Source organism: Salvelinus alpinus, chromosome 16 (assembly GCF_045679555.1).
Source record: "Salvelinus alpinus chromosome 16, SLU_Salpinus.1, whole genome shotgun sequence".
NCBI classification, from domain to species: domain Eukaryota; kingdom Metazoa; phylum Chordata; class Actinopteri; order Salmoniformes; family Salmonidae; genus Salvelinus; species Salvelinus alpinus.
Window position 1 is genome coordinate 19,098,260 of NC_092101.1, and position 24,819 is coordinate 19,123,078.

The window sequence follows — 24,819 nt, forward strand, 5'->3', positions numbered from 1 at the left end:
GAAAATCAAAAGAAATCAGCCAAGACCTCATTAAAAAAAACGTAATACTGCTCAGGAAGAAGACGTGTTCTGTCTCCTAGAGATGAACGTACTTTGGTGCGAAAAGTGCAAATCAATCCCAGAACAGCAGCAAAGGACCTTGTGAAGATGCTGGAGGAAAGAGGTACACCGGGTTCCCGTTATTCAACCCTAATGTGTGTGTGCCCTCCCATGGGTTTTTGTGTGTGTGCTGGTATGCCCTCCTTGTCCATGCATTGTGTGTGTGTGTTTTGACTGCCATGCTTGGCCTGCCTTGCAGTCTATGTTTGCGAGTGCACTTCACTAGAAGTGATAAAAGTAGAATAATCCCCTTTAAAGCGTCTTAACAAGGTCAAATCAGCTGGGCTCAGGGTGGGGGATAACCGCATCTCAGGAATGGGGGTAAGCCCGGCCTGGTCCATGGAGATAAAAATCAAAATCAAATTCCTGGCCCAAACAGGATTAGGCTCCCTGTTGCTGTATCTAAAGCCCAGTCCAATGCTGAAGAGACAATCCAATTCCTCAGCCCCTAACATGCATGGGTTGGCCTGGCCCTGAGCCAGTCAGACCTCTGTCTCTCTGCTCACTGGGTACAGTGGCTCTATAAGCATATCAGGGTGATTCCTCATGAAACCAACATTTAATTCATAGAATGGTCTTTTAGAGGAAGGATTGTTGACATATATTTGTATCTAAAAGCATAATTGGGAATATTTAATCAAGGTTTGCATATTTATCACATTCTGGCCTTTATATTTTAGAAATTTAGCAGGCTCTCTTATCCAGAATGACCAGTACTGAGTGCATACATTTTCATACTTTTTTCTTCATTCTGGTCCCCTTTGGGAATCAAACCTCCAACCCTGGCATTGGAAGCACTATGCTCTACCAGCTGAGCTACATGGGACAGCCTTACCCTTTAAGACATAATGTTATAGAGGTGCTACAAAGCAAAAATTAGTGTCATATGAAGCTATACCGCTTGCTCTGAAATATGAGTGGTATTAATTTATGAAGATAAATTATGATTTGGCAATTTTTATATATACTCACTCTACGGGCACATTTAAAAAAAAAAAATATTTAACTAGGCAAGTCAGTTAAGGACAAATTCTTATTTACAATGACGGCCTAGGAACAGTGGGTTAACTGCCTTGTTCAGGGGCAGAACGATTTTTACCTTGTCAGCTCGGGGATTTGATCTAGGAACCTTTCGGTTACTGGCCCAACGCTCTAATCACTAGGCTACCAACCGCCCCATATCAAAGTTCCAGAGTGGGATCTCTGCTAGTTAAATTAATGGCCATTTTATACTGAGAAATTAGCGTAGTAGGCAATGTAACCAATCACAGCCCTGCACCACAGAGTTTCTAAACCCAGAGGCGCAACATCTCAAGACTTCCGGGAAAACAGACTAGAATGGGGTTTGAGAAGTCAATGAGAAGTGAAATTCTTCCTTAAATTTTTCTCAATCTAAACATGCAATTTGCATGTTGACTGCAGGAATGTCCACCAGAGATGTTGCCAGATAATTTAATGTTAAGTTCTCTACCATAAGCCGCCTCCAACATCATTTTAGAGAAAATGGCAATACGTCCAACCGGCCTCACAACCGCAGACCACGTGTAACCACGCCTGCCCATGACCTCCACATCCATCTTCTTCACCTGCAGCATCGTCTGAGACCAGCCACCCGGACAGCTGATGAAACTGAGGAGTATTTATGTCTCTAATAAGGCCTGTTTGTAGGGGGAAAACTCCTTCTATTTGGCTGGGCCTGGCATATCTGTATTCAGTCATGTGAAATGCATAGATTAATGCATTTTATTTAAATTTACTGCTTTCCTTATGAACTGTAACTCAGTAAAATCGTTGCAATTACAGCATGTTGCGTTTTATATTTTTGTTTAACAATATAAAACATTTGCCAAATCATAAGTTGTATATTTTTCTATATTCATAAATTAAAGAATTGGTATTTTAAAGCAAAATACTACTAAATATTAGAACAAGCAGTAAAGTTTCATATGACACCAATGTTTGCTTTGTAGCACCTACAGATATATTCTTTGTTATGTAGGTCTGTGTGCGATGTTGTGTTCCTATATGCGTTCATCATAGGTAGGTAAAAGGTACTGTTTCATTGTAGTTTGTTTTGTGTTTTAGTGTAGGTTTGTGTGCAGGTTTAATGTTCATGAATCCATATGAAGTTCTAATACAGATTTGCGTTGTGTATCATATTTCCTTTTCCCTCTAATTACCCATTTGAGAGATTCCCTGCTGGTTTGGTTCCACCCTGAATGTGGGGATTCAGAACAAACCCCTCTCTCGCTTGCCCTCTCACGCTCTCTCTCCAGTGGCGATGTAAACAGGGAGCTGGAGCTCCAGGAAATGCAATCCCCACACTGCTGTTCCCCTCAGGCAGGATTTACACTGAGGAGGATGTTTTCTGATGATACCCGGTGTTATTGTCGGTGTGTGTGCGCCTGTGTGTGCATGCGTGAAGCATAGCCGCTCCCACAGAGTAATCGCACTCTCCTGCCTTTGTGGTCTGATCTGCTGAGCAGAAACATAGGATTGGGTTTGTAATCCTTGTTAACTTCTTATGACTGGGGGGGCAGTATTGAGTAGCTTGGATGAATAAGGTGCCCAGAGTAAACTGCCTGCTACTCAGGCCCAGAAGCTAAGATATGCATATTATTAGTATATTTGGATAGAAAACACTCTGAAGTTATAACAGAACTCATATGTCAGGCAAAAACCTGAGAAAAAAAATTCAACCAGGAAGTGGGAAATCTGAGGTTTGTAGGTTTTCAAGTCTTTGCCTATCCAATATACAGTGTAAAATTTGGTTTGATTGCACTTCCTAAGGCAAAGACTTGAAACCCAACAAGGTCACTGTGCATAGTGCCAACGTGAACAAGTAAACAGCAAAAAGTAGCAAGTGCAGCAGTAGACTTCTCTACAGTGTTTCTCCCCCAATCCTGGTGGGAGTGCCATGGTGCCCCTGGTGTCATCCGATGAAGATCATCAAAGGTTAGTGATTCATTTTCTCTCTATTTCTGCTTTTTGTGACTCCTCTCTTTGGCTGGAAAAGGCTTTACTGCGAAAGCACACCATGCGATTATGTTACGTCAGCACCTAGTCACAGAAAACCATACAGCCATTTTTCCAGCCAACGAGGAGTCACAAAAAGCAGAAATAGAGATAAAATGAATCACTAACCTTTGATGATCTTCATCAGATGGCACTCATAGGACTTCATGTTACACAATACATGTATGTTTTGATCAATAAAGTTCATATTTATATCCAAAAATCTCAAGTTTACATGGTCAGAAATGCATTGTCTCAAACAAACATCCGGTGAAAGTGCAGAGAGCCACATCAAATTACAGAAATACTCATCATAAACATTGATAAACGATACAAGTGTTAAACAAACAAATAAAGATAAACTTCTTAATGCCACCGCTGTGTCACAGATTCCCCAAAAAAAGGCTTTACGGAGAAAGCACACGTTGCGATTATGTTAGGTCTGCACCTAGCCACAGAAACCTGGATGAAAAAGGGGGATGTTTGTAAGCCGAAGAACACCATCCCAACCGTGAAGCACGGGGGTGGCAGCATCATGTTGTGGGGGTGCTTTGCTGCAGGAGGGACTGATGCACTTCACAAAATAGATGGCATCATGAGGCAGAAAAATTATGTGGATATATTGAAGCAACATCTCAAGACATCAGTCAGGAAGTTAAAGCTTGGTCGCAAATGAGTCTTCCAAATGGACAATGACCCCAAGCATACTTCCGAAGTTGTTGCAAAATGGCTTAAGGACAACAAAGTCAAGGTATTGGAGTGGCCATCACAAAGCCCTGACCTAAATATCATAGAAAATTTGTGGGAAGAACTGAAAAAGCGTGTGCAAGCAAGGAGGCCTAGAAACCTGACTCCATTACACCAGCTCTGTCAGGAGGAATGGGCCAAAATTCACCCAAATTATTGTGGGAAGCTTGTGGAAGGCTACCCGTAACGTTTGACCCAAGTTAAACAATTGAAAGACAATAATACCAAATACTAATTGAGTGTATGTAAACTTCTGACCCACTGGGAATGTGATGAAAGAAATAAAAGCTGAAATAAATCACTCTACTATTATTCTGACATTTCACATTTTTAAAATAAAGTGGTGATCCTAACTGACCTAAGACAGGGAATTTTTACTAGGATTAAATGTCAGGAATTGTGAAAAACTGAGTTTAAATGTATTTGGCTAAGGTGTATGTAAACTTCCGATTTCAACTGTAGCTCTCTCTCATTATATATACACTGCTCAAAAAAATAAAGGAAACAACACAATGTAACTCCAAGTCAATCACACTTCTGTGAAATCAAACTGTCCACTTAGGAAGCAACACTGATTGACAATAAATTTCACATGCTGTTGTGCAAATGGAATAGACAAAAGGTGGAAATTATAGGCAATTAGCAAGACACCCCCAATAAAGGAGTGGTTCTGCAGGTGGTGACCACAGACCACTTCTCAGTTCCTATGCTTCCTGGCTGATGTTTTGGTCACTTTTGAATGCTGGCGGTGCTTTCACTCTAGTGGTAGCATGAGACGGAGTCTACAACCCACACAAGTGGCTCAGGTAGTGCAGCTCATCCAGGATGGCACATCAATGCGAGCTGTGGCAAGAAGGTTTGCTATGTCTGTCAGCGTAGTGTCCAGAGCATGGAGGCGCTACCAGGAGACAGGCCAGTACATCAGGAGACGTGGAGGACCGCTACCTCCGCCTGTGCAAGGAGGAGCAGGTGGAGCACTGCCAGAGCCCTGCAAAATGACCTCCAGCAGGCCACAAATGTGCATGTGTCTGCTCAAACGGTCAGAAACAGACTCCATGAGGGTGGTATGAGGGCCCGACGTCCACAGGTGGGGGTTGTGCTTACAGCCCAACACCGTGCAAGACGTTTGGCATTTGCCAGAGAACACCAAGATTGGCAAATTCGCCACTGGCGCCCTGTGCTCTTCACAGATGAAAGCAGGTTCACACTGAGCACATGTGACAGACGTGACAGAGTCTGGAGATGCCGTGGAGAACGTTCTGCTGCCTGCAACATCCTCCAGCATGACCGGTTTGGCGGTGGGTCAGTCATGGTGTGGGGTGGCATTTCTTTGGGGGGGCCGCACAGCCCTCCATGTGCTCGCCAGAGGTAGCCTGACTGCCATTAGGTACCGAGATGAGATCCTCAGACCCCTTGTGAGACCATATGCTGGTGCGGTTGGCCCTGGGTTCCTCCTAATACAAGACAATGCTAGACCTCATGTGGCTGGAGTGTGTCAGCAGTTCCTGCAAGAGGAAGGCATTGATGCTATGGACTGGCCTGCCCGTTCCCCATTCCTGAATCCAATTGAGCACATCTGGGACATCATGTCTCGCTCCATCCACCAACGCCACGTTGCACCACAGACTGTCCAGGAGTTGGCGGATGCTTTAGTCCAGGTCTGGGAGGAGATCCCTCAGGAGACCATCCGCCACCTCATCAGGAGCATGCCCAGGCGTTGTAGGGAGGTCATACAGGCACGTGGAGGCCACACACACTACTGAGCCTAATTTTGACTTGTTTTAAGGACATTACATCAAAGTTGGATCAGCCTGTAGGGTGGTTTTCCAATTTATTTTTGAGTGTGACTCCAAATCCAGACCTCCATGGGTTGATAAATTTGATTTACATTGATCATTTTTGTGTGATTTTGTTGTCAGCACATTCAACTATGTAAAGAAAAAAGTATTTAATAAGAATATTTCATTCATTCAGATGTAGGATGTGTTATTTTAGTGTTCCCTTTATTTTTTTGAGCAGTGTATATATATACACACATATATATACACACACACAACCTCTTTCAGGTAATACATTCAATGCAGTATCAGCCTTGTATTTAGCATAATATGCATAATAAGCTTCTAACATGCTGACCGGACACGTCGCGTGCGCGAGCGTCGCAAAACAAATTTAGAAATCCATGTTATTCAATTATTGCACCCACACTGCTTGCACGCGCCAACGAGCGTCTGCGACGCCAAGGGCTAAAATAGAAGTCATTCCTATTTTTGACGCAGATCGCGCTGAAAGTCATCTCCTCATTGGTTTATAGAAGCAGGTACCCACGTACCATCTCCTCATTGGTTATACCCACGTGGGTGACTGAAAGACGAACTTTGTTGCCGGTTGTCGTGGTAATACAATGAAAGTTTAGATGCGATCACCATATAAGTTCAAAGATGAAAAATCCTGGAAGGAGGAGAGATGACTAGAAACGATTCGGTTGGCCGTTTTATGTGTGGATTAATTGTCGGAGTAGAGGTCCTTGTGCATTTCAGGTAAAATAACAACTCAATGTTTATGTCCCAGGACAAATTAGCTAGCAACAGCAAGCTAGCTAAATAGGACAAATTAACGTTAGCTAGCAAGTGCAAGCTAGCTAGCTAAATTGCCATACATGTTTAATGCTTTTCGACCTGTCCCCAAATTAATGTCATTGGTTCAGAGTTTGTTTTGATATTTTAACCTGCGTGTCGTGATCACGTTTGGTGTGGGGGGGGCAAAATAAATTTATGCACGATAGCCGGTTTGGGTTCCGTGTAACTTACAGCCTCTGTCTCTTACGCAATCACCTGTATTCCGCTGGCCTCTTTAGCTCTTCGAGTCCCATGCAGGAAATGCTACACTACAATAGCTTGCTGGACATATATTTTTTAAGCATTTCTTATACCAATAGACTATTCAAAGAGGGATGCAATCTCTTTTTTGCAGAACGTGAAATACAGCAGCCAATAGAACTCATGGGTAGTTTGAAAGAGCGAACACACAATGGCAGTAGGCTAAAGCAGTTATTTATTCAGACCCATAACCATTCAATCTTTGTGAAGAAAAGTGAAAGCCTTTTGCATCTAATTCTAGTTCTATATTATTCAAGGATGTCATTAGCAACAATAGAGAGAAAGAGGTAGGCTACTAACACGAGGGGAAATATTATGAAAGGTATACAGTACCAGTCAAAAGTTTGGACACACCTACTCATTCCAGAGATTCTTAATTTTTTACGATGTTCTAGATTGTAGAATAATAGTGAAGACAAACTATGAAATAACACATATGGAATCATGTAGAAAAATAGTAAAAATAGAACCCTGGAATGAGTTGGTTTGTCCAAACTTTTGACTGGTACTGTTTATGCGTCAGCCTACTAAAATAGGCCCTATTATACTCTATTTCAAAATGAAAAACAAATTCACTAGCCTATACTTGTAACTGTAGGCCGCATGTGTTGCACCAGAATCACATGTACTCTTCTGCTTCATCATGGTTTGAACAATGTGTGTAATCCCAGTCCATATAATACAATAGAGTACAGTAACAGCTCACACAAAAAGATTAGCCTACTGGAGATAGTTTCATTTATTTACCCAAGACAGCATATAGCTAGCCACATTTATGGGCTTTTGTTTTTCAGTTGTGCGTAATGTGCAGTAGCCTATATCATATATGTATTGGATAACAGAACGATCATTTGGGCTTTTTTGAGCTTGGGCTCAGTAAATGTCATTAATGTAGTGCTCATAAAATGTATTTATTATATGGTTCATCAGGTTCAGGGAGGATCAGGTTTGAATGTTCATTCTGATCAAAGCTCTAATCAAATCCAGACATATTTATATGCTTTATAACGCCATTGAATGACACTTCCTGTTTTTGTGAGAAATACCTTGATATCCGGACAAAAAGTGATTTATTCTCTGGATGGAACATTTGTAAAATACCAGGAAAATATTAAACCCTAAACACACACACACAAAAGCCAGGGCAAAAGCACAGGAACTGCAACAAGCTGAGGAAGACTGCAAGGCAAGGGGAAATGAGCAATGTCACAAGTTAGGAAAGCAGTGAGGGAAACAGGGTTGCGGGTTTGGAAACCATAGGAAATTAAAAATGGCCTGGTGAAGGAGGCTGTGAGATTACAGAGATTACAGGCTGTTTGTAAAAACCCAGGTTATTACTTACAAGTGTCCAAAAAGGATGTACTAAGATTACTCCCTGGTTGATAACCAAAATAAGTAGACAGACCTGCATCCTAAAATGCTCCCTCCTCTGCACTCTGACTCCTATTTGTTGAACAATGACCGTAGCTAGCTGGCTAGTTAGACCCAGCCAACCCACAGCCTACACCTGGGCACGTACAGCTCAGTCTGGGAGAGCTGCCTGCCGTAGATCTCTGGGGTTTTCAAAGAGCTCCAGGATGAGGTGTTTTGTTGCTCCAGTCTTTCTCCTGCCCTGCCTGTCTGAAAGGAGGGAGTACAGCTAATTCTCTTGTCTGGGCTCTGCAGTGCCTGTGTTCTGGCAGGTCTGGGGCCTGTACAGGGGTTGGCCAATCAAAAGCCCCCCTGCCGAGACGCTTTGTTCCAGCCCAGCGCCCTGCTCAGGGGTGCGAATTGGTAAAACCTGCTATAGGCAACTTGCTAGCCATGTGCTTTTTTACTCTATGACCAAAACATGACATTCTATTTTTAGCTGATATGGGAATGAATCTACAAGCAGCACATCAAACCGGGATAATGTTGTAGGTTACACAGGCAAGTAGAAGAATATTGCCAGGGCATATTTTTGTATTATAAATCAGATCATTTCACATGGAGATGTGGGAATCTAAAAAGGCTAGCTAGCTTGCTTGCTATGTTTTTAGTCCAGGCCAAAGTGAGCTAGCCAGCCTGCCACTAGCTACTACTAGCAAGGGAAGGTGATACTTCCTTGTTTCCACAAAATGAAAAAACAAATTAAAAATGTTGCCATCGCCCCCTTGTGAATGGGAGTGGGACCGGCGAGCATATAATTTTATCAAAAAGTGTCCCCCCCTACTCCAAAAACAATCCCACTCCACCCATGTGCACGCGCATAGATCAACAGAGTTATACTTGTAGTAAACTTAATCCCCCACCAGACTCCCTCCTCTCAAATACAGACCACATCTACACACACACCATCCTTATGCTCTGCTTCTCCCTCTTGCCAACATCCTACACTTTGTCCTTTTCTCTCACAATTTTCGCAGCGTCGGGAATAATGTATACAGACAAAAGGCCAACCCACACAAAGCATGCAATAATTTATGAACACAAAACAGAGGCTCATAAAATCCACCCACACACAATCATCACTCATACAGAGTGTGGTCAGAAAGGCGCTAGGCGGAAGTCTCTCCATGCAATCTTCAAGTCTCGGAATAACAACCAACAGAACCAATCCTCTCAGCAGCACAATAGCAATGCTTTTCACACATTCAACAAGGCTGTGGTTCTTTCACTTCTCAGAGGATTTAAGAAGTAATGAATTCTAACCAGGACCTAAAATCAGAACACCAAAAATGTTACACATTTTCAGCAACGGAAAAGTAAAATATTCAACACCCTTTAGCCTTAGTCCTCGCATTTCATCTAGTCAGCAATTACTGAAATGGCTATTTGTGAAATAATTGTTTTTTGGGGGCAGAACCAATCTTTTGTGTTAGTCTTCCAAAATTGGCAGGTATGAACTCTGACAGAAAGGGGAGGTGTATATGCCTTCCATGCTTAGAATATGTGTATTTATGATTGGGACTTGGAGACTGTCCCAATCACCCAACCCAACAGTCATTTGAAAATCAGCCAGTGTGGCCCTCCAGTAAAATCAATATCACCTGTGACCCATGGCTTGCCCTCAATAGCTGTGCCCCCCGCGGAGTGCGGGGAGGTGGTGCTCTGGGCCCTCTGTCATGCTAATGAGCGACTCTGCCCTTAACGACCCAGACATCTGCTGGCTGTGTGTGTGTCAAGCCCCACATTCAATTTGTTCCCCAGAAACAAAAAGCAGATAAGACCCTTGAGGCCAGTCAGGACGTTTGTGTGTATGCGTGCATAAACGGTGTTATTTGAAGAAGTGTCTGTACCCTTGTTATTGATGTTGTGTATGGGAAAGTGTGAAAGACATGGGAAACCTTGATTTAATTTAAATATGTGTGCAATCATTACTGCATTGACGAGTGGATGTCAGCTTTGGCTAGAGACAGGTGAAGAGGGTGCTCTTGTGTGTTCACTGTGTGCTTGTGGTGCAATGTGTGAGTAACAGAGCGATTGAGCAGGGGTGGGAGGGAGTTTGTTTAATGGGCGAGACAGGGGACCATGGGGATTAAGTTCCCCCAGCCGGAGGCTTTACAGAAAAGGCTGGGGGCTGTTCTGTTAATTCAAGTGGGCTTAATAATGCCTGTGCACCCTCTTCCCCTCCATCCCTCCCACCACTACATCAAATCTGGGAGGAAATGCATGATAAAGGGCGACAAGCAGGGAAGATGTGTGTGTGTGTGTGCGCTCATGCAAACTTGTGAGTCACAGCCAACATTGCTGTATAGCCAATAGGTTTGTGAGATTTTACTCCCATACTACTACATTTAGCAGTGTGTCCCATACTACTACATGCTGTTCTGTGGGTCCTATTTACAGCAGAAACTGCTTTGAAGATGCATAGGATTAAACAGGCTCCACACAATATGGTAAACACAAACATCTGGGTCAGACTGCAGCCACTTCCAAATTAAGATTTCTTCACTTAAACCAACGGATTCTACTGACCCACTATAGTGACTGAGCTCTTTAGGAAAAAAATGGCATATTCATTATTTAAATGGTGTTAATCTTTTCCCCGGGTCATCTGTCAACAATCCATCATCTGCCATTTGTTTATCTGTGTTACAACCAAATGTATGCAAATACACCTGGGTCTAACATCTGGCGTTGTCCCTGGTAACAGGGGTTTGAAAGATGAGTGATAGTTCTGTAACTGCTACACCCCTGCAAGAATCCTATGCACATTCAGTTTCTTAAATCCATTACAATTACAACACCTTAATTGCACGGGGGATGAAGGCAAAATAACTTCAATTTAATTGATTTACCATGATAACATGGAATATACTAGGCTAATTACAAAAATATATAAAGGTGAAACACTCTGCTTTAAGCACTCCTAGCTAAATCACCTTTGAGGCATTTCTGAACTGGGTGAGTTTGAGAGATCCATCTCCCCTGTCAGGCTCCAGTTTAAGTCTTCCATCATAACGGTTCTAATCTCTGACAGTCATATCTATAGCTGTCACATATTTCCAACCACAGGGCCTGTGGCAGCCCAGCCAGCAGCACTGTTCAGTTTGATTTAAAGAGGGCTTCAGCAGCACAGAGTGGAGGTGCAACATTAACTACTTATGCTCCAAGGGTGAACCAACTGCTGTAGCTCTCACAAAGCGTCGCACTAAATCCATAATCCACGTTTTTAATCCTGTGTGTTGGGTCTTAATACTCCAATCAAGTAGCATAAGGGCACTGAATTGGATTAGGGGGAAAAAACAAGCGACAAATGGCCAGGTTCTCACCTTGGTAAAGGTGACTGAACCCCAGTGCACCACGTCAGAGATGACTGGCTAGCTACAGCACCAAGGCATCTTCTCCAACCTAGGGTCATTGGAATTGCAGAAAAGTGGATGGAATCCCAGAATCAAATTCTTCTTCTTTCTTTTTTTTTTTAGCTAAATCAACATAAACGCAAATATACAAAGTGCAACATGTAAAGTGTTGGACCCATGTTTCATGAACTGAAATAAAAGACCACAGAAATGTTACCATACGCACACAAATTTGTTTACATCCCTGTTATTGAGCATTTCTACTTTGCCAAGACAATCCATACACCTGACATGTATGACATATCAAGAAGTTGATTAAACAGCATGAATATTACACAGGTGCACCTTGTGCTGGGGACAACAATAAGGCAACTCTAAAATATGCAGTTTTGTCACAACACAATGCCACAGCTGTCTCAAGTTGAGGGAGCATGAAATTGTCATGCCTGCAAGAATGTCCAACAGAGCTGTTGCCAGAGAATTTCATGTTGATTTCACTACCATAAGCCGCCTCCAACGTTGTTTTAGAGAATTTGGCAGTATATCTAACCAGCATCACAACCGCAGACCACGTCAGCTTAGGATCCCTACCTGCGGGATAGTCAGGGGGGGTGCTGAGGAGTATTTCTGTCTATAATAAGCCTTTTTGTGGGGGAAAACTAATTCTGATTGGGAAGACAGGCCCAGCCAGTGGGTGGGCCTATGCCCTCCCAGGCCCATCCATGGCTGCGCCCCTGCCCGGTCATGTGAAATCCATAGATTAAGGCCTAATGAATTTATTTCAATTGACTGATTTTTTTATCTGAACTGTAACTAAGTAAAAAAAAAAAAAAAAAGGGGGAAATTGTGCATGTTACATTTATATTTTTGTTCAATATATGTGTTATTTATTGGAAGCTCTGTTTAACACCAGTTTGTTATGAGGGTAAAAGTCAGTGGTCGTATCCGAATACCCATACTTGCATCCTAAAATAGGTTGCCGTTTGAGTATGCAAAAAAGTTTAATAGTATGCGACATTTCGAAAATAGAATATACTTTAAAATGACAAGAGCTGATCAATTAGATATAGGGATGCCCTTCCGAAATTAATGAATTGCAGGAAACAACGTAATAGTGCATGAGGCATTATCAGTATACGGAAATGTTTAATAGAGTATGATTTTTAAAAATGTTTTAAATCGAGTATGGTTCAAATGTCAGGAAGTTAAACTCATTTCTGCCATCTGGTAGAATTCAATGCACACTCTCCCACAGTGCATTGGAAGAGGTGGGCTGCGCATGATAGGCCCTAGTTCTCTACAAGTAGCCAACACTAGGCCAAATTGGGAAGATGCTGAATGTGTGGTGTTCAAATATACACCAAGTAGTTTTGTTCTCCTTACAATGATCACAAGTATTGCATCGTAGGCTACATCTTTGAAAATAAGTGTGTTTTTTTTACCCAAAGTGGATTTCTGTTCTCTTGGCCTTATAGTTTTGAACTAAATACTAAACAATCTTAATTTTTTTGAATGTGTCGGTAACGGGTACTCAGGATGTGGCTGCGTTATTAATGTCATGTTAAATCAGGCCTTCTGATTTGAACATATGGATTGTTTTAGTTTGCAGGCTAGGCTACCTATTTAATTAATGGATCAAGCCGTAGCAGTCATTCTGACTTTGTTCCCAATGATCAGTGCTTTAGCGTATTGTTGTTGTCCAGCGGTTCTGAATTTGCAATGAACTCGACTGTCCACGTTCCTGTGCAACAGCCTTTTGATTTGAACATTTGAAAAGTTAAGGTGTGTGTATCAGGCTATTTGATTTCATTTGTTACAGCACTTTGGTTTCACGAATAAATGTTGAAATGGAACCAAATGATCCGTTTCTATCTTCAGTCCTTTTTAAATAGCAGACGGGCTATGGTATAGGTTGAATGTGATAGTCTGCCTATAACCAGCCTGACTAGGCCTATAATTCTTATTCTGTTTAGAGCAATTAATCGAATTGGAAAACGGGCCATTATCAGGCTGGTTAATGCGATGCATGTCTGGAATTTGGAAAAATTCACCCACACCTCGGCCGCCCCACCTACACAGCCAGTCGGGAGGAGCTACTGCGTGGCATACTTTTTTATTAAAATGGTACGTGCTATATAGTATGAAAAGTTGAGTCCATAGTATACCGTTTAAGTACGTAGTATGCTAGCATGGTTATTTATTTTCGGACACAGCCAGTCATTATAGAAGATAGAATGGAGATACCTTTGGGTTGCAGGCCTATCACACAAGCTGTTCCACTCCTGATGCGGGTGAGAGACATAAAGAGGCAACCCACCAACTGTAATCAGGTTGAACTCTAATGCTGAGTCTAACTCAGTCAGCGGAGGGATTCTGGAGAGTGCGATGGGGAGCCAGTAAGATCTCACACAATTACGAGCGCTTCACTTCTCCTCTGCACACTGATGAGGTGTGAAGTGGCAGGAGCGGTCCTCTCAGACAACGCCAGCCTCAGAACAGAGCTGCATGCCGCGGCTGCACTGACTGATGCAAAAAGGCACACCATTCATGTCATGAGACATCCAGGCTCTAGCCTGTGTTAGAACTGGCGACGACAAATCAGTGCAAGTGTACCGCGGCAACATAATAGTCCTGCAAAGAACTTGTTCTCAACTGGCCTACCTGGTTAAATAAAGGTGAAATAAATAAAATTGGGTTTACCTACATTTTATTCTCAAGCTTTCATTTTCAGTTATATTTGAGCTCAATTTAGCACAAGTGATGTGAACATTTAAAAAATGGATGTTTACTGCAGTGTTTATTTTTTTATCTAAATGAATAGACAAATGTGTCAGTTGTGTGACCATGGGGAGAGAACCCGCTTTTTCCAGAGACCAAAGTTTGTTACCATGGAAACTTGGGATTTAGGAAATAAACTGGATGTTGGCCTATTCCAGTCATCAAAGGCAACCGACCACCAGAGTTACTTGTTTTCATGCTTGCAAATATGTGTTCCATTACCAATGTCAAGGCACAACATAAACCTGCTACATTTGGGTTGCAGGCCATGAATCACAAGCCAGTACCCGCACTACCCTTCATTATTATTCTGGATACTCCGGTAGATGGATACTTCACTTACGTATTTTATTGTCAAGAGCAGGGATGGGTAACTCCAGTCCTCATGGGCCTTATTGGAGGTACACTTTTTGCCCCAGCTAACACACCTGACTCCAATAATCAACTAATCATGATCTTCAGTTTAGAATGCAAATACACAATAAAAATATAAAACGCAACATGTAAGGTGTTGGTCCCATTTTATGAGATGAAATAAAATATCCCAGAAATGTTTCATATACACAAAAAAACTTATTTCTCTCAAATTGTGCACACATTTGTTTACATCCCTGTTACTGAACATTTCTCCATTGCCAAGATAATCTATCCACTTGACAGTTGCAGCATTTCAAGAAACTGATTAAACAGCATGATCATTACACAGGTGCACCTTGTGCTGGGGACAATAAAAGGCCACTAAAATGTGCAGTTCTCACACAACACCACAGATGTCAAGTTGAGGGAGCGTGCAATTGGCATGCTGACTGGAGGAATGTTCACTTCTCTATCATAAGCTGCCTCCAACGTCATTTTAGAGAATTCGGCAGTACAGCCAATCGGCCTCACAACAGCAGACCACGTGTATGGCGTCTTGTGGGCGAGCGGTTTGCTGATGTCAACATTGTGAACAGAGTGGGGGTATATGCTACAGACAACAAACACAATTGCATTTTATCAATTGCAATTTGAAAGCACAGAGATACCGGGACAAGATGCTGAGGCCCATTGTAGTGCTATTCATCCACTGCGATCACCTCATGTTTCAGCTTGATAATGCATGGCCCCATGTCGCAAAGATCTATACACAATTCCTGGAAGCTGAAAATGTCCCAGTTCTTCCATGGCCTGCATACTCAGACATGTCACCCATTGAGCATGTTTGGGATGCTCTGGATTGACATGTACAACAGCGTGTTCCAGTTCCCAACAATATCCAGCAACTTCGCAGAGCCATTAAAAGAATGGGACAACATTCCACAGGCCACAATCAACAGCCTGACCAACTCCATGCGAAGGAGATGTGTTGCACTGCATGAGGCAAATGGTGGTCACACCAGATACTGACTAGTTTTCTGATCCATGCACCATTTTTTTTTTTAAAGGTATCTGTGACCAACAACTGTGAATACATCTGTGAAATCCACAGATTATGGCCTAATGCATTTATTTCAATTGACTGATTTCCTTATACGAACTGTAAGTCAGTAAAGTCTTTGAAATTGTTGTATGTTGCATTTATATTTTTGTTCAGTTTAAGTCAGCTGTGTTTGCTAGGGATGAGGAAAAAGTGTGGCACCACTCTGGCCCCCAAGGACTGGAGTTTCTCACCCCTGGTCAAGAGAATCACATAGACATCAGTCATTGTCAAAGGAACTAACATCAAATTATAGGTCACTGGCAGTTCTGATTTCTGAAGTTTAATCAACATCGGACACGAACCAAGTCTCACTCAGAGGGTAAAATCAAGGGCTTGTTAATCCTTGAATGTTGCTATGGAAGGCACTTTTGTGCAAGTCAATAAGAACTTTTGGGGAAAGTTGATAAGCCCACCCAGCATCTCCAAAGCAAATCTGAGGTTGATTTCAAGGTCAAAATAAGACCATTGGGAATGTAGTTCCTGTACCATCCCTGCAAAGACCCAACTTCTTCAATGTCATAATTTGGGGCTCCCTGTGCAAGTCATCTCTCCACTGCATACATGATTTTGTTGGGCTTCTATGCTTGTGTCTAAAGTAAAATAGCCATTCTCTCTAGTTACATTACCCATCTGGCTTGAAATCCAAATTAATTTACAATGCAAATCATGTTGATTCTGTACTGAACATTACTACTCTTGGAATTGTTTCACTGATGTTTGATGCAAAAACCTGGATATGAGCATGATTATGAATTAGTGTAAAACAACATGTGAAATCCCATTCAACATAGGCATGCAAATGTGTGAGCACAAGTAAATAGGCAAAATAAGGAACGCTGGTGGTTAGGCATGAGTAACTTCTATCTGGTTTGGTAATCAAATTACCCCAGGGGGTGTCTGTTTAATTCAGAGCTGAAACGACATTTGACAATCCGCTTCTCTTGGTGTAGTGACATGCTGAGGGCATAAAAACACTAGTCATGTCAAAAACCTTTGACATAATACAAAGTAACTAGCACGCGAAGTAACTAGCTTGCTCATTGTATAACTACCTAGCGAGATACAATGTAACTAGCACGCGCACACAAACAAGTTCAGTGCAGAAAATAATCCTAAAAAAACTGCAAGTGCGTCTGAATATTAAATTCACTTACTGAATGTCTGGATTGTGGAAACATCATGTCAATTCCTTGTTTATTGTTTTCCTTTCCAAATACGATGAATGAGGAAGATTCTAAATGCTGATACAAAAATATTAGCTTACGTTGTTCCTCTCTTTGTCTGTATTTGCAAGCTTGAATCTAGCCAAGAATCGCACGAGTTGACCAGATAGCTAGTTAGCTCTTGTCCCAAAATTGGTGATGCAGTTGGCGTTAGCTAACTAATATGTTTGTCCAGGTGTAGATCTTTCGACAGGGGTAGCCTAACGTTATTAGTTATCTGATTTAATTTCGTTCTCTCTTTGTTGATGAACTAGCTACAAACCTCAACCATTTGAATGGTCCTCGCTTAATTCTTCAAAGGCTGTCGCTCAAAATGATTCATCACTGTTGCTAGCTTTCAGCCTGTAGTAGCGAGCTAGGTCACGTTAGCTTACGTACTAGCTAAATATAATATGCATATAACTAACACTTATATTGATATGTCTTGTCGTGGTTTGTTTTGTTCAATCTTCATTCGCCGTGTATTTTAGCAAACGCAACAAAGCCAACGAGCTATATGTCCGCTAACACCATAAAAGCTTCAGTGGAAAAAACAGCTTGGTTCGCAAAAATAACAAAATGGACCTCCGGATTCGCTTAAGTTGAATCCTCCCCGTTTCTTCACAACAACCAAAAAAATACCAAGTATTACGAGTAAACAGTTGTCGCAATAAAAGTATTTAAGCGTTAATCATTACAATAACAAATCGCGTTGGAAACTTTAAATGATACACTCGCTCAGATTCAATATCTCGCAGAGCCCTAGCCGAACAGTCAATGTATGGCAGTTGCGGGGCTGAAGACATTCCATTCCTGGGGCAAGGTGCGACGTTACAAAACGCCCAACGTAGAACTCGAACGCACAGAACAAATCATATTCTATGGGAGAATCTCAATTGAATCCCTTTCGCGTCCTCTATCCTAGCCTCTTCAAAACTCATCGCTTGAGCAAGCCAGGGGTCCAACCCCTTTCTCCTCCAATGGGGTTTGAGGCGACGAGGAGAGAGGACGCGAGGATATATAATTGAGATTCTCCCTTTGTCAATTGGAACAGTGTTCTAGAAAATGTATTTCTATCTGAAACTTTCTACGTTTCACTTCTGAACATGCCCAAACAACATCCCATTGGATGGCTAAAGAACTAGCGCCCCTCGTGGAAGTGAACACCAAAATTCCACTTAAAATTAGTAGAGTAGTTGCATTTGTGTGTTTTCTATCGTTTCCCACTGAGCAGTGGTATTAACAAATGTCAGTATTAACAAATGTCAACCACATAAGAAAATGCATCAAGTGTATGTTTTCTGGTTTCCTATTTGTTCAAATCATAAAACATCATACTGTAGGCGCTACATAGGCTATGTATCAAAAGCTCATTCGGAAATTGTTCATAATAAAGACAACACTAGCATAGAGTATAGGAACACATTTTATTCCAATTAAAAACAGATAATTTTTCTTTGAAGGAGAAGGCTATGAAAATCATTTTCATGTTTGAATGAGGTTCAGGCAACAGTGGTTGAAATGAAACATACAAAAGAGAAAAATGGCTAAAATACTGTAAATCAATAACCATTAGGACCCTTTTCTGGAGGGCTTTGCATTAATACCGTTTCCTCCCCTTCCACCCCCAACAAACACATGCAATTAAAATTACATTTAAAAACAGCAGTTCATCATTAATCCTAAATACAGAATAAAGTTGTCTATTTTCATTTATCTTAATCATGTACTTAGTGTTTATTTGTTTTAAAAATTTGACCATGAAATACATATGTCCTTTTTATGATTTTTCACATTGGCACTTGTTTAGAGTCTGGCTCTACAAAGAAAGGGGATTGGCACACTCATTATTGTACATAATTTACATTTGTTATACTTAAAAAAGAAAACAAAATACATTACTTTCAATTTACACACCACTAGACAAAGTTTATTTAACCTCTTATTTAAAAAATCTATCATATTAAGTGGTCCTAAATACAAGTGTTCAGGTAACGTCTGACTTACAAAAGAAACAAAAAAGATGCAAAGATAGCTTTTAGTATTTCTATGCATCAATCACATCAGTATCGATCTCAAGCAAAAGCATTAACCATCAAAAGTGTACACATCTCATAGTACCGACAAACGTGCTTGTAAGTTGCATGAATGCAGGCAGTCCCATTGCTGCAAAGCAGGTTCAGTGCATTGACCCGGAAGAAATAAAATATAATAGATCAAGTAAGGGGAGAGAACATCTGACATTCTAAAACACTATATTAATTCATTCACTGATTAATCCAGCTGCTATAGTATATTGCCCTTCCGGTACCTTCACTTGGCAAAGTATTACAATAAATAAAGCTGAAGTATAACAGGCTTATTTCAAGGGAAACTGTCTGGAAGAGTGGTCGCAACTGTTTGTATATAACGCTATTCAGTCTATGGCACGAACATGCTTCTAGTAGTGTATCCCTTCAACAAACCCCACAGTGCTGGTTTTAATGCTGACAGTACTTCTCTTACATGTTCTCTTACTAGTTATTGTGATGTTCAATTAGTGTGCTATACAGGGTGGACATAACACTGAGCTACATACAACACACTGTCCATAGTCCATGTGGTGAAAACCAGGGTACTTTGTGTAAACCGACACACTGACTGTATGCCCATAGAAACAGCAGGGAGGGAGGCCTGCACTGGACCTTTTTTTTTGGGGGGGGGGGCTGAAAAACCACACAGCACATCATACACCTCAAACCCACTGGACCACAAGCTGATGCAGGTGCCTACAGGAAAGAGAGTACAATGAAACAAAAGAAAAGCACAATCACTTACTGGGGGGTTACACGCATGAAGAGAGCCCAGCATGAGAAGAACTAAACCCTACCTATGCAAGTAAACCACAGGTCAAAAGGGGATGACTGTGCTTCTTGAGGTAACAGAGCAGCAGAGAAGCTGTAACCACTAAAACAATTCAAAAACAAGCTGCCGTGTTGGTGGAGATCTAAAGTACCAGAGGCAACATCTCAGTCCAACCTGCTGACAAGAGACCTTCCTACTCCTAAGAGAGAACTGACAACTTGCCCACAAGCTCAACAAGGTCAACCAAGATCATCCATTCTGGCATATGCAATCATGAACAAAAGTCAAATTTTCTAATTAAGTCAAAAGCCTCATCTGCAGTTGCACAGGAAGCATTCATATTTCTGCTTTGTACGTACATTTCACAAATAATGTGGTATATAAAGTATTGGCTGTGGGGAAATTAATTAAAAGAAAGGCCTTCAAATGCATCCACCTGTGGCTTGGCCAAATGACAAGGCATTACAAAATGTCCAACATGTTTAAAACTTTTGTAACGTAATACTTCCCACCTGCAGTAAAAGCAAAATTTATAGGAGGCGAGTTTGATAAGGACTCACCCCGTTCCTGTCCAAAGGACCAAAAACTGCCCTTTAACAAAGTGACTTAACATGTTTTCATGCCTTAAAAATGTTTACCTTGTTAAATCATTTGTACACATTTTAAATGGCTTTTACAGAATTTTATGTTTTTACAAGGAAAAGTACTTTTATTGATGGTTGTTTCGATTGTTTTTAACATGTACTTTTTAACAAATTTAAATGTAATATTCAAATGCTGTTTTTATGCTTTTATGCCGTTTTTATGTGTATAAATGTTGTAAATATATAAATGAGCTGTTTTAAAAGGAAATGTGACAACTTTTCCAAAATATATATTTTTTTATAGAAATGTCCATTAGTTACACCAACTCTGGTGTTTATGTTATGAGGCAATGTATAGGGAAGGTAAACGTTGGATCTTTCAGCCAGGCTAGTATACAGTGGACATATTAGTAAAGGGGATTGAAGAGTATACTCAGGATATACCCAAAACATCCCTAGGTTGCAGTTCAATATACTTGTAAATGCACAGCTAGAGCTTAAACAGAGCACAGATAACTTGGCAGGGTAATTGCTTGCCAAGTAGAATGAGAAATACTTGGCACCAAACATACAAGATATGAACAACAAGTCTGTCATGATGATAACTAAAGTTTTTCTGTTAAGTTTCACCTGACCATTCTAACCCAAAGCTCTTTGGAGTGCAAATAGCACCGTGGCAATCAAACGTCTTTCTACAAAATACCCCTGTCCAATCCCAGTCATGGTCATTCTTAGTGTACAAAAGGTGAAGCATAGAAACATGATTAGCAGGGGATGTAAAACTAACTACCCACAACAATGGAGTAAAGTCACGCTGAAGAAGACATGATTCGTGACATGAGTGGCAGGTGGAAAAGGAAGAGCACACTGAAGATTGGCTGAGACAGGCAGCTGTGAGACCCCCATCACCTTGTGGTTTTACTAGTCTCTGCTCTGGGCCCAAATGGGCTGTTAAAAGTTTACAGGCAAATATCCAGCAGAAGTCATCCTCCAATGCTAACTGGTGTCCCTGGACAGTTCGCACTCTGAACCTGTGGCAATAGCCTTCCATCTGGCGTCAACACACCCCAACACTGGCTCCCTGATTCAGAAAACCACTTTAAATTGCACCTATTGCACTATATCATCCATATAGTCATTTCATTCTGTCAACTTCGCTAGTAATAGCCCTAGTAATGAAAACTCACCTGAATTATGTTGCAAAAACAAAATAGCAAATCTATTGACATTGTTAGCTATGGAATCTTAAGAACTCTAACCAAGCAAGAGATGAGATATGGGATAAAAAAGAAAACCAAAAAAAATCTTACATTTAAAAAATGCAAACACGAACCAGTTAAACCTTCAACCACTGATAAGTGTCTTTTTTATTTTACTATTTGCATAAAGTGCCAACCCTAAATGGAAATTCATCTTCTCAAGCATTTCAAAATTGAAATGGAACAGAACTGCAACAAAGTATGAAGTCTCTAACGAAAGGTAAATGACTTGCCGATGAAACATGTTTTTACAGCAGTATGAACCCTCCCCCTCCCCATCTGATGGAGACACCTGGATGGAAGCAGGGAGGAAGAGTCAGACCAACAACATCTAGAGATCTGGTCCATAAATTAAACAAAAAAATATATATACTATTTACTCTTAATAATCACTACTGTTTCTCAAAATATTGGCCAAATTGGAAACAATATCCAATGCCTTTCCAAAAAGAAGCTGCACTGACAGTGTGTGGAGGACCAGCTTGTGACTTAAGTTAGCTGGAAAGCGGTAGTAGCAATTGTAGTAATCAATAAACTAAAACAATTCTTAATATACACAGATCAATTTACTTAATCTCTCCCACCCTTGCTCTGTCTGTGTGTGAGCATCCACTTGCTTGTATTACACACACGTTTTACATTCAACAGTGCAAGGTGTCTTCCAGTCTGGGGGAGGTGTGTGTTTTTCCACACACCTCAAAAGACCATGTAGAGTAGATCTTCCCAACACACCTAAGCACCACCTGCCCCTGCTCTGATTCAATTCTATGCAGTTACCCACAACCCCCTGCAGACTGGTGGGTCCCCAGCCCCCACTCCTACCCTGTAGGCAGAGGTGAAGGGGGGACGACGACACCGGCTTTTCTGTTCTCCAAAACCTCAGCTTTCCTTCCTTTAAATCCCACCAGCACACAAGCCACCAAATCAAAACAGAACTCCACCCCCCCAAGCCCCCCCCCCGCTCCTTTAAGAGGGGTGACCCAGAGGCCTGAGCCGCATCGGGTGACAAATGAGACCTGTCAACCACCCAGGCAGGTCATGGCAGCCTTGGAGCAGATGTGTGTGTGTGTGTGTGTGTGTGCCATCAGGAGGGGCATGGGCTGCAATAGGAAGAGAGGAATGGGGGGGGATGACTGGAACTGAAGAAACACACCCAATTAAACCATAGACAAGGAGCAGGAGAATGTTGGGGCCATGGGTGGATAGAGCCTGGGATCTATTAAGAGTGTGTGTGTGTTTGTATTTATATATTGGTGCATGTGTTCACATGCGTATTTTAGTGCAGACCTGTGTACTGTTAAATTTGTTGGTGTATAGATGTGCACTCTGCTGTGCGTGGGATGCAGGTCTCTCTCTCGCTCAACTTCTCTCTCACACCAGGTTGTACTCTTTGAGGTTGAGCTGCAGGATGGTGTCTTTGACAGCGGCGAACACAAAGCGGATGTTCTCCGTGTCCGTGGCGCAGGTGAAGTGGGAGTAGATGATCTTGTCGCTGTCCGGGTTCAAGTCCACAAACATCTTCAGGATAAACTCCCGGCCCGCCTGGGCGTCTCTCTGCGGACCTGGGGGTACACACACGGGTGAATGCACACACACACACACTTATTCCAAAGCCACAGGCAACGGGTACACATCACTGGGTCCCTGTTCTACCGGCGAACACAAATGGCATTTCAAATTGAATTGAAGAGACGTTACACATGATCTCAAAAGGTAAGTGATTTAAATCCAAGAAAGAAAATAAAGTACAATGCAGAAAAACTTCAGTTAACTATTTACAGGTGATATATACAGACAATACGTATAGAAAGGGGCAGATCAGCCTATGGTGTATAATATCAGGATGCACTACTGCAACACGCTTCGAATACTAGTCTTCAGGAAGCAATGTGGACAGAAGCTTGTCTCTACAAATAGAGGTGGGGACAATATAAACCATATACAAAATACGTACAACGTTATCACGTCAATGTATAAAGGCAACATGAATAATAGTGCACAAGAATAAATACAAAGTTAGTGCGTAAAAGGAGGGTCTATTTGAATAGCGTGCGTGAAAGGCAGCTTATGCACTGATGCGTAAAACACAAAGATGCACATAATAAGGGTTATCAAATAAAGTCTGTGGAACATGGAAAAACAAGGCTATTTGGAACAACTTTACTCACTCTGAGAAACAAGCGCTTAACAATCTCCAGAATGACATCTCTATAGTAATCTGCCCAGCGGACAAGGGAGTGGCTGTTACGGTACAAGACTACTCTGTCTATAAGAATGAAATACTCAGGCAACGGAACTATCAGATATTCTATAAGAGACTTACTACAAACCCCACAAAACTGCTTTTGGCTGAAATTTAGCAAACTCTCACTGAGGGCCTGCGCAAAGATGAAATCACCAAAAGAGAACAGATTGTTGGTGCATAAAAACAGTGCCACGCCGGTAATCTACACAGTTCCTAAAATACACCCCAAAAATATCTGAATCCCTGGACGACTGATAGTGTTAGGCAATTACTCCCCTTTGGAACCCGTCACAATTCGTGGACTACTACATCAAACCATAAATACCTCTGCCCTCCTATGTGAGAGACTCGTCTGACCTTATCTTACCTGCAATAGCGCCCACCCAATACACACGTCGTCACTCCGGTCTCCTTTGATGTTGAATGACTGTATATCAACATCCACCAAAATGTTTGAAAAGGACTTCTACTTTAAATGAAAAGGACTTGCAACGGGTGCTGCTATGCTTTCGAAATATAGTGTTTGACCCCCCAAGTCAACCCTTTCCTACCGAAAGCAATGGGTTGGTACAAGTACATAGACAGCATACTGATGCTGTGGACAGGTAGTGACCAATAAACTTTGATTTGATTTATAGAAAAGAAACCGAACACATTACTATTGGTTACCAGCTACCACCCGAGCACACAAGACAATCTCCCTGTCGGGCAGTTTGCTCGTCTCAGGAGACCGTGCTCGGACAGAAGTTAGTTAATTGAAAAAGCCAATGACATGAAATAAGGTTTACGGAGAGAGGATACAGTCAAAATGTCATTGATCATAACTATTGCTGAAAAAACTTAGGTGTTATGGATTTGCATCCTGTGCCTTATGGATTGAGAGTTACGCATCTAAAAGAAGGCAGAGAGTTTTCCTCAATGGAAGCCCATCTCATGCAAATT

At 41.6% G+C, this 24,819-nt stretch overlaps 1 protein-coding gene across 5 annotated transcripts in view; it reads right to left on the reverse strand.

Annotated features, from left to right (window-relative positions):
• The window catches only part of LOC139541050 (guanine nucleotide-binding protein subunit alpha-11), a 114,445-nt gene that overhangs the window by 21,185 nt on the left and 68,441 nt on the right, over positions 1-24,819 (reverse strand). For 2 of the 5 annotated variants that reach the window (XM_071345229.1, XM_071345227.1), the window contains one exon: positions 18,356-23,194. The exons of 2 other annotated variants lie outside the window; for them this stretch is intronic. In XM_071345229.1, coding sequence (XP_071201330.1) covers positions 23,004-23,194 — 191 coding nt within the window. In that variant the 3' untranslated portion in view covers positions 18,356-23,003. Of the gene's footprint in view, positions 1-16,897; positions 17,898-18,355; positions 23,195-24,819 lie in introns of those variants that run through there. One more of the 5 variants, XM_071345228.1, reaches the window with a different exon arrangement.